Source organism: Glycine soja, chromosome 15, assembly GCF_004193775.1.
Source record: "Glycine soja cultivar W05 chromosome 15, ASM419377v2, whole genome shotgun sequence".
NCBI lineage: Eukaryota > Viridiplantae > Streptophyta > Magnoliopsida > Fabales > Fabaceae > Glycine > Glycine soja.
The window spans coordinates 43,729,313-43,740,065 of NC_041016.1; the positions used below are offsets into that span (position 1 = coordinate 43,729,313).

General features: G+C 34.2%; 1 protein-coding gene across 1 annotated transcript; it reads left to right on the forward strand.

Moving 5' to 3' along the window:
• On the forward strand, positions 1 to 10,190 carry LOC114386187 (serine/threonine-protein phosphatase 7 long form homolog). Its single transcript, XM_028346173.1, has 5 exons — positions 1 to 822; positions 900 to 984; positions 1,070 to 1,474; positions 1,556 to 1,935; positions 9,836 to 10,190. Exons 1-5 carry the CDS (start codon positions 53 to 55, stop codon positions 10,188 to 10,190), a joined length of 1,995 nt encoding a protein of 664 aa, XP_028201974.1. The 5' UTR covers positions 1 to 52.
• Positions 10,191 to 10,753: the final 563 nt, after the last annotated feature.

Below are 10,753 nucleotides of genomic sequence, written 5' to 3' on the forward strand. Positions count from 1 at the left end.
TTCATCACATGTTAACATTAAGTCTGGCCCCATCGATGCTGATGTATTATGGATGCAACCTAAACATGTTTCAGAACATGTTTGGAATGGGGAAGAAGATAGGAAATTACATATCAGACGAGCTGTCCCCACGTATCAAGGGGAAGAACAAATTCCTGAGCAAATTTTTCCTTTTCTTCTACAATCTGGTTTCGCTTGGATTATCAAGATGGGGTACTTAAAAATAAATGCCTCATTAATTAGTGCTCTGATAGAAAGATGGAGGCCGGAAACACATACCTTTCACATGAGATGCGGAGAATGTACTATTACTCTCCAAGACGTCTCTGTATTGTTAGGTATAAGTGTGGATGGTTTACCATTAATCGGTCCAACAAATCTTGATTGGGCTGATTTATGTGAGGAATTATTGGGAGTCAGACCACAAGAAGATGAAATTAGAGGTAGTGTGGTGAAATTAAGTTGGCTGGCTCACCATTTTGCCCAAATAAATAATGACGACGACGAAGAACAAGTACGAAGGTTTGCCCGTGCATGGATATTGAGATTCATTGGAGGTGTCTTGTTCGTTGATAAAAGCAGTAACAAAGTTTCGCTAAGATACCTTCAATTTTTACGTGACTTTGAAGAATGTGGCAGATATGCATGGGGAGCTGCCGTACTTGGTTTTCTATACAGAGAGATGTGCAATGCCACCGATTATAAAACTAAATCAATCGGAGGTATGTGCATCTTACTACAAATGTGGGCATGGGAACGATGTCCAACCTTGGCTCCAAAGAGGACTCCTTCCCAAGTAGAAAATACACCACTGGGGCATAGGTTAGTAATTTTTAGCAGCGTCTTTCATTTCAATAGAATAAATGGTTTTAGCATATATTAAATTTTAATCTTTGTAGGTGGCTGCGACGTGGAAACCAACATATCGGCAATGATGATGTGAGAGTTTTTCGTCGCAAGTTAGATATTATGAAACGTCATGAGGTAAGAAGATGTTATTCTATTTGTAAAATAAAAAATTATATGTGTTATTTTACTAAAATGTTCATAACTATGTTGTTATATGCAGTTTGTGTGGGAGCCGTACCCATCAACCGTAATATCACTGTTGCCTCCCGTTTGTTTAGTCGGAAGTCTCGCGTGGTACGCGGTGGTGCCACTAATTTGTTTCCAAGTTATTGAGTGGCACCAACCGGACAGAGTATTGAGACAATTTGGGATGCAACAGCCAATTCCAGAGTCTCCTTCACAACCCTTAAACATTCATGGCATAACATTGAAAGGGAAACATGACGAAAATTGGGGGCAATTGTTCGCCCCAATGATTGATCAGTGGAATAATCGCCATGCATTTAGGGTCGACGCTTATCCCCGACAAGAAGGCCTATTGAGTTTTAACTCGGACTACATGGTCTGGTATAGGCGAAAGACAAAGATGTTTGTTGACCCAGCAAATGCAAAGACGGCTACATTGGTATTTTTAAATTTTTTTCAAATTTTAACTTGAACTTTTATTTAATGATGGCCATTAATTTTCTTACCCTTATAAATGCAGGGTGAAGTTGCGGAGGCATTACAATACATGGTGTCTCCTCAAGGGAGGAATACATGCACATTTGATGATCTCGTGCCTTATGTGGAAAAAATTACAATTTTATCCGAAGAGCAAGAGAGAGTCACTGAGCCAGTGTCACATGGTCCCGCATCAGAGCGTCAATTTCCTGCACAACAGTTTCACATGCTTCAGTCAAGTATTGAAACTCAGGGGATAGACAGAAGAAGGGACATTGTTGAAGCGGAAGAATATTCCCAACAAATGGCGGAGCGTGGCCATGGAATGTATTACACGCCACAAACATTTGCTGAGTATCCGACCCAGATGTATCAATATCCTTTTCAGGGTCATCACACTCATACTTCTGCAAGCCAGCAATCGTTCGGTGGTGTTGCGGAAACACAAGCTCATTTTTCATGGCCCACAATGACCCCTTCACAGCAATATCATGGCCCAATTCCAACACCTAATGCCCCGTTAGGAACACAATAGAATGTACCGGGACAAATACCTAATACGGGTGACTTATTCGGTGTTGATTTGCGGCACGCATTTTCTGCGGAGGCTGACGAAGAAGAAGCGGGGAGGCATCGGGGCAGAAGAAATCCTGATCGCCAAGCACGAAGATGGGATCGACCATGTGGCACATCCTCACGACATCACGGACACCAAAATGAATGATTTGCATGTCTTCGTTTATTAAGCCTTTGTTGTATATTTGTAATTTGACATTCATGGCGTAATGTATGATATTCAGTTTATTAAGGCTTACTTATGGATAATATTTATGTCGCGTATCAAACTATAATAATCAATGAACCATAAACCAAATAAAACTCAAAAACTAACCCCTAAAATAAAAAACCTAGCCCTAACCCTAACAAATAAGAACTAACCCTAACCCCTAAAATAAAAATAAAACCCTAACCCCTAACATGTTCAGAACTAAACCCTAACCCTAAAATAAAAAACCTAACCCTAACCCTAAAAAATAAGAACTAACCCTAACCCCTAAAATAAAAAAGTAACCCTAGCCCCTAACATGTTCAGAACTAAACCCTAACCCTAAAATAAAAAACCTAACCCTAACCCTAACAAATAAGAACTAACCCTAACCCCTAAAATAAAAAACTAACCCTAGCCCCTAACATGTTCAGAACTAAACCCTAACCCTAAAATAAAAAACATAGCCCTATCCCTAACAAATAAGAACTAACCCTAAGTTTGTTGTTTGTTCTTGTAAAAAATTTCATTTGTTTTGTTTTTCTATAAAATTATAACATTGCTCCTTTTTTTATCTGAAGTTAGATTTGTTGGACTCCAAACCTGAAAATATATTTAAAGGGAAAAAATATATTTTAATTTATTTAAAAATCCTTATATTGATATAATATAATTTATTTCAGATAAATTTGAAATAAAAGTTTTAATATTCATAAAAATTTAAAACATCCGTTAATATATTTTTTTAAAAAAACAATTTATAATTCTTAATAAATACCTTAATTTTATGTTTTCTATAATTTATTTATTTTTATTTTTTTCTACAATAAAACAAAAATTTTATTGTGGTCCTATACACTTTTTTTTTAGTTCATTATAAACTAACAAATTTTATTTTTACTTTCTAGTAAAAGAAATTCATTTGTTATTATTTTTTTTAAAAAAAATTAATAATAAATGAAAAAATTATCAAAAAATAAACACAAAATTTAATAATTTATTATGAGTTAAAAAATGTCAAAGAAAAAAATATATTATTTGATTAAAGACACAACAAAAAAAATTATTATAAAACAAATAAAAAATTAAATATTCATTGAGATCGAAAATATATTTTAGTAATTTTTCTTTAATGCCAATACATTGTAATGGCGGAAGTATAATAGTATGAACGTTTCGAATTCTCTTCCTCGTACTTCGCGAATCCAGTTTTACCTCCTGTTTTCACATTTCAGTACTCCACTTTATCCTTCTCCTTTTCTCCAGACACTTCCTTTTGCATTTTCATGCACAGATTCCTCATTCAACCCTCTATCCTTCCCTACCCCCTACCCCCTCAAAAATAAGAACTAACCCCTAAAATAAAAAAAATAACCATACACCCTAAAATAAAATGACTTAACCCTAACCCCTAAAATAAGAACTAAGCCTAACCCTAAAAAATAAGAACTAAACCCTTACCGTTTAAAAAAATAAAGTTTATTTCAACTTCTAAATGTAATTTTATTTCATTAGAAGTACACATTAAAAAAACGAAATTTTATTTCAACTTCGAAATGTAATTTTATTTCATTAGAAGTACACATTAAAAAAAACAAATTTTATTTCAACTTCTAAATGTAATTTTATTTCATTAGAAGTACACATTAAAAAAATTAACCCTAAACCCTAAAATAAGAAAACTTAACCCTAACCCTAAAATGTTCAGAAATACACCCTAACCCTAAATAAAAAAAATAAGCCTAACCCCTCCAAAATAAGCACTCAACCCTAACCCCTCAAATAAAAAAATTAACCATACACCATAAAATAAGAAGAACTTAGCCCTAACCCCTAAAAATTAAGAACTAAACTCTAACACCTAACAAATTAGAACTAAACCCTGACCCTTCAAATAAAAAACTTAACCCTAACCCCTAAATCATAAAAAAACTTAGCCCTAACCCCTCAAAAATAAGAACTACACCCTAACCCTTCAAATAAAAAAATTAACCCTAACCACTAAAATAAAAAAATTCCCCCTAAACCCAAAAATAAACAACCTTAGCCCTAACCCCAACAAAATAAGCACTCAACCCTAACCCCTCATAATTAGGAACTAAACCCTAATCCCTCAAAATTAAGAACTACACCATAACACTTCAACTCAAATAAAAATAAAGACTAAACCCTAAAAAAAATAAGAACTAAACCCTAACCCCTAAAACAATACGGACTAACCCTAACCATTCAAATAAAAAAATTAACCCCTAACCCCTAACAACTACGAACTAACCCTAACCTCTAAAAATTTTGAAGTTACCCCTAACAAATAAAAAATAAGGCCTAACCCTACCCCATACAATTATAAAATTAACCCTAACCCTAAAATAAAAAACTTAGCCCTAACCATAAAATAAAAAGAACTTAGCCCTCACCCTTCAAATAAAAAACTAAGACAAAATACTTAGACACTAACGTTTCTAACTAACGATCAACACCAATGTGACTCAACCTCGATTGATCCACTCCATTTATTTCAACTTCTAAATGTAATTTTATTTCATTAGAAGCACACATTCAACAAAAAGTAACTGACGATTTCATTGAAGATCAACAAGTAAATACATTGAACAAAACCTAAAGCAATACAAGTCAGGCATGTAACATACATAAATCAATTAAATGAATTACTCCCACGGTCAGATTGCATTGGACATCGACGCCTATTGTGCCCTTCAGCTCCACATCTACTACATTTTTGTCGGTGGTCAGATGGTTCGACCCAATCCATCTCATTCCTTATCCTTGTTGATTTTGGCCGACCTTTCGCACGAATTGTAGTTGGGTCAGGGATTAGTGTCCATGCCTCATCAGAAGGAGGAATTGCCGCTTCATTCCCAAGAGACCACCACTGTGCGGAGTATGCTTTTAAGATGTGCTCATTGGTGTAAACAACATCTATATATTGGTAGTAGTTCATGCTCACGTAACCACAAGCTGCAATAATGTGTGAACATGGATAGTGAAGCGCAGAATACCTTCCGCATTGACAGTAATGGCCATTCAAGTTAACTGCCCATTTTTGTCCGCCACGTTGCGTTATAGGATTGAAGGTCTCCTCTACTTCAAACCTTGTCGAGTGAATATCATACACGCGAACGATGTGCGAACAAGCTTGTTCTTGATTTTTCCTAAGTTCTGTAACAAGCTTAGAACAATAAACTTGGCCTTCTCTTAATTGTCTTTGGGCTTGGCGACCACGATCAACAAAGTACTTTCGGCACCTACTATATGTTGACTTGACCAACGCTGTTATTGGAATGCTGCGACAATCTTTCAACACCTTATTCACACATTCTGATAAGTTGGTTGTCATGTGACCATATCGTCGTCCAGATGTATCGTAAGCCATGCTCCATTTTTCCTTTGAGATTCGATCAATCCATCTTGCTATGGCTGGACTCAATTGACGAAATTTTTCTAAGTTTTGATCAAACACATGCTTGCAAGGAGTGTACGCTGCATCAAATTTGTTATCATCAAAAGTTGTACATAGACATGAAACTCAAATTAAATTAATGTATAAAATAAACCTTACCCAATTTCTTGAACATCTCTTTTTGTTTCGCGTTGTTGAATTTGCGATTGAAATTGCTGGCTATGTGTCGGACACAGTACACATGAAAACCGTGGGGAGGTTGCCAACCAAGTGCTTCATTAGCGACAGCAGACTTTATACTCGCGTGACGATCAGATATTAGACAAATTCCATTCTTATCTGTGACGTGTTCACGCAAGTGGGCCAAAAACCATGACCATGCTGTTAGCGTCTCGCCTTCGACCACGGCGAATGCTAGAGGAAGAACACCACCATTTCCATCTTGCGATGTGGCCATTAACAGGGTCCCACGGTATTTGCCGTATAAATGTGTGCCGTCAACTTGTATGATTGGCTTACAGTACTTAAAAGCCTCCTTGCATTGACCAAATGTCCAAAATACTCTATGAAATTGACGATGTTCGCGACTCACCCTATTACCAACAATAAAATCGTCATGTAGTATTTGAAAGTAAGAGCCAGGAGAATGATTTTGCATGTGTGTTAGCCATGATGAGAGTTTCGCATACGACTCTTCCCAATCGCCATATTCAATTGCAATCGCTTTTTGTTTGGCCATCCATGCTTTTCTGTATGAAACCTTATAGGAAAATTCACTATTTATCCTTTCTTGAATCAAAGAAATTTTTATTGATGGATCTTCTCTGATCATGCCTGTAATTCAAATAAGTAAATAAAATTACAAATTAAAATAACAAATAACACAAAAGTAGGATAATATGAACATAAAAAACGTACCTACTACGCAAGTCGCAATTAAATTTGAATCAAGCTTCTCATGGTCTTGTGTCATAGTCATATTTAGACATGTGTGCGGTCCACCCCATTGTGACACTTTCCATGCATCAGTTTTTTTGGATAAAATTGCCCTCATATAAAAAGGGCAAGGAGACTCTTCGGTGTTGTTGGGGCAACAAACAATATATTTGTGTGATTTCGTTTCAACAACCTTAAAACTTTGATGCACCTTCATCACATATTGTTTGAGTGCATTTTTGACCGCATCTTTACTGTCAAAATCCATGCCAACATATAATTCTTGTCCAACATTAAAAGTCGTTGGCATGTCCAGACCACAAATGTCCTCCTCGTCTGGATGACTCCAATTGATATTATTATAATGGCTAGCATCATTCCAAAATGGATTTTGAATTTCTGGTACACCTAATAATTTATAAAATAAAATCACGTCAACAAACTACTCCTATTTAGTTACCATTAAATACAATTCTCATAAAAAGATAGATGTATTCAACTAATTTTGCATTTCACAAACATTTACCTTCGGTTGGGTGAACAATTGAAACTGGTTCAACGATGTCAGTGACTTCATCGTCTGTATCAGATATTCCATCATCACTATCATCTTCATCGAAAGACTCTTCAACGTATGAGTTAGATGCAAGATAATCATCATCATCATCATCATCATCATCTTCATCAACATGTAAATTGCTTATATTTCTTGGCAGTTCCGACTCATGATGAGATACATTACGTCCACATGACGTAACAGAATTTGCAGCATGAAACATAGAACCCCCAGCAACATCCTTTTCTACGTACAATTCTAGAACTGACATTTGTTGTTGTTGTTGAAAACTTTCGATCATAGTTTCAACATCTTCGTCATCACAAATTTGCAACGCAACATATTTTCCTGAAACTAAAAATCTACAACTTATGGTAGAAATAATTTCATTATTTTCTAACTTTACCTTATCTCCAATTTTTTTTTTCAAAGCATTGAAACTAATTCCGCGTTTAATCTGAATCGCTTTTTTACTGCCTTCAAATATTACACCATCATTGTCTTCATATACTCTTCCGTTGAAATACAAGAATGTAATAATTGAATTCATGATATACCTACATCAACAAAATTAAAAATAATTAATCATAACAATAGTCTTTGTTAAAATAAATAATTACTCATACTAATTTTATAATAAAAATTCTAATTAAAAAAATTAATTCACTTAAACTATACCTTAAAATTTTAGTCTAACAAATAAAATTATTACTTCAATTAAATATTCTGTCGATGATACAAATATTAAATATTTATTTGCTTCCTCTATTAAACTTAAACTACACAAAATGGAAGGGTTATAAATGAAAGGATTACACTTAAAATTATTTCAGACAGAACATGGCCACCACGCCTACGACTGGTAATATTTGTATCTTCGAAGCCATTTTTCAGTACTAATTAACTCAAATGAGATATGTTCCGTAATGAAGGATATATCATATATATATATATATATATATATATATATATGACAAAATTAGTAGGAAAGTATACTCTCTATATAAAGGACTGGAGGAGAGACAAATAAGGCCTAATTGTTCTCCATCTCCATTCAATAGTCTCAATGGTTAATTAACTACATGCACCACGTATGAACTTCCTATGAAAGGCAAAAAAAAAAAATACTCGGTGAACAACTAATTTGAAACTTAGTGAGACAAACAGATAAAACTATATACAATTAAAGTATAATAACTAATATTATATATGCCATAAAAACAAAGACATAGAAAATTAGTGAGTGTTAAAGAATTAATTCAACTAATTTTTTTTAATTTTTGGCACTAGTGATCGCTTGGACACATAGAATATTCACCTATTATTTTTCGAAAAGTGAAGAAGTATTAGACCTCATCTAGTGCTACTTTGTTGTCTCAATATTTTTCTTATTTACCATAAAGTATAAAATAATCTATAAATCCAAGTAAAGTTCTTTTAACATTATTAAAAATCAATAAATTACTAATAAATATAGTAACCAAAAAATTGTTATTCTCATGCTAGTTTTTATGCTAATAAATTTAAATGACGGGACTTTTAAAATTGGTAATATTTTTCTTATTGTTTTTATAATTACAAATCCAATTTCTTTTTTTTAACTTATACTAAATTTTATTACAAGTAAAATGAAACTTCCTACTCAAAACAAACCACAAAATACTTAAGAAATAACATCTAATTAGTTTTTGTCTTAAATTAAATTATATGTCAAATAATATTTCAGACCCAAAATCCATTAACAAAAAGATCGAATGGAATGATACATAGACAAATAAATCTCTTATGAATTTCGGGATACTCTTTTATTTAATTAATTTAATTAATCAATTTTTGAAGATTCCGCATTCGAAGGGGAGTAGACTACTCAAGAACTTTACTTTTCATTTCATTTCTGCCTTAATTGAGAATTGGATAAATAATTAAGAAAATAAAAAAAAAATATGTCAATGAAATGTTGATTGGTATTTATTGAGAACTTGAGTAAAGAGTAAACCTTTTTCTTTTAGATTAGAGTTTTTTTTATAGATTTTGAAAGTGAAAACCCTTTGTTTTTTTTATTTGGTATAACTACTTGAGCCGGATGAAAGGAAACCTTCACGTCCGATTTTGAAAGGAAAGGCTTACAAATAATTATTACTAATAATTTTTAAATTTAACGTCTAATTTACAAAATTAATACACTTAAATTTAAGTTTCAAATTTGATTCTAATCATAATATTTGTTACAAAAGGAAATAAAAGAAAAGAAGACTTTATTTAAATAAATATAAAGCATCCTTACTATATAGAAGCAGCAAACTTCAAAATACTCTCTTCAAATGAAACTTTTTCTTCCTCTTCCACACTGATACTCTCTTCAATGTTAAATTTTTGAATGTTAAGTGTCGTTGGAAGTTTACTCTATTTAAAGAAAATTTACACAAACTGAAGCTACACATGGAACGTTACACGCCATTAAAGCGCATGTCACCTCCTACACCTGCTGCTATTGCATGCTTCTGAATACATGTTACCTCCACATGCCTAGACCTGCTATTACTGCATCCTTCTGAAGCAAAAATCTGCCCTAACAATGGCCTGGAATTGATAAAATAACGTGTCCTAACAGTGCCCTAGCTGTGCCCTAGCTGATAAAATACAGCTTTGTCCCGCCAAAACGAAAAGGAAAAGCTGAAATGGGGTGGGAGTGTCTCGCCAGTCCTGTGGACGAGACCCAGGCTACGTGGGCCATATCGCCAGTCCGACTGGCGGCTTCAGCTGGGTGTGTCGCCGTTCCCATTGGCGACACCCTCCTCTCTCCATCAGCTGGGTGTGTCGCCGTTCCCATTGGCGACACCCTCCTCTCTCCATCCTACGTGGCCATATCTCGCCACTGCTACTGGCAATACACCCTTCTCTCCTCCTTTGCCGCCACTGGCAATGGCGGGTTGAGCCATGCCGCCAGTGGCAATGGCGGTTTCCTCCACAAAACAAACCCCCTCCGTTATTTGTTTTGAAACAGACCCCATCCCGTAAATACTTTGTAAAATGAACCCCCTTACGTAAATTTGCCCTTTATTCCATGAATGAATCAGTGGCTATAATTCTACTAAGGGTAGCTTTTGGAATATTTTCCATGACTTTTTTTAATCACTGTGTGTCACGCGTTTGAGTACGATTGCTTTAATTTGGGTTGGTGAACATCTTTTTCTTTGTTGGCCAGTCAACCGTTACCATAGTCTTCCCTACAATACTGATATTAACAACAGCTGTATTTTGCTCACTGTCTTGGCACTTGGGATATTTTCGGAAAATAATGAACCTACTATATTTTAGAATTTATTTAGGAGAAAGGTTCCTCCAAAACAAACATGAGTTCTTTATCTATTCATTGTTGGGATTTTCTATTTTAATAATAATTAATATGAGCTAATATTATAAGATAATTATATTAATTATTTATTGTTATTGGATTTTATGTTATGTGATCAAATTAAGTAATCTCGTTAGACAACCAAATTCGATAATATGGATTTAAAGGAGCATATGTCAGTATTAGTCCATTAGGAGATAATGAGAA

Coding starts and splice junctions, on each gene's coding strand:
- LOC114386187 (XM_028346173.1), top strand. CDS start 53: ATGCAACCTAAACATGTTTCAGAACATGTTTGGAATGGGGAAGAAGAT. Junction 985..1,069: donor ATATTATGAAACGTCATGAG/GTAAGAAGATGT, acceptor TGTTATATGCAG/TTTGTGTGGGAGCCGTACCC. Junction 1,475..1,555: donor ATGCAAAGACGGCTACATTG/GTATTTTTAAAT, acceptor TTATAAATGCAG/GGTGAAGTTGCGGAGGCATT.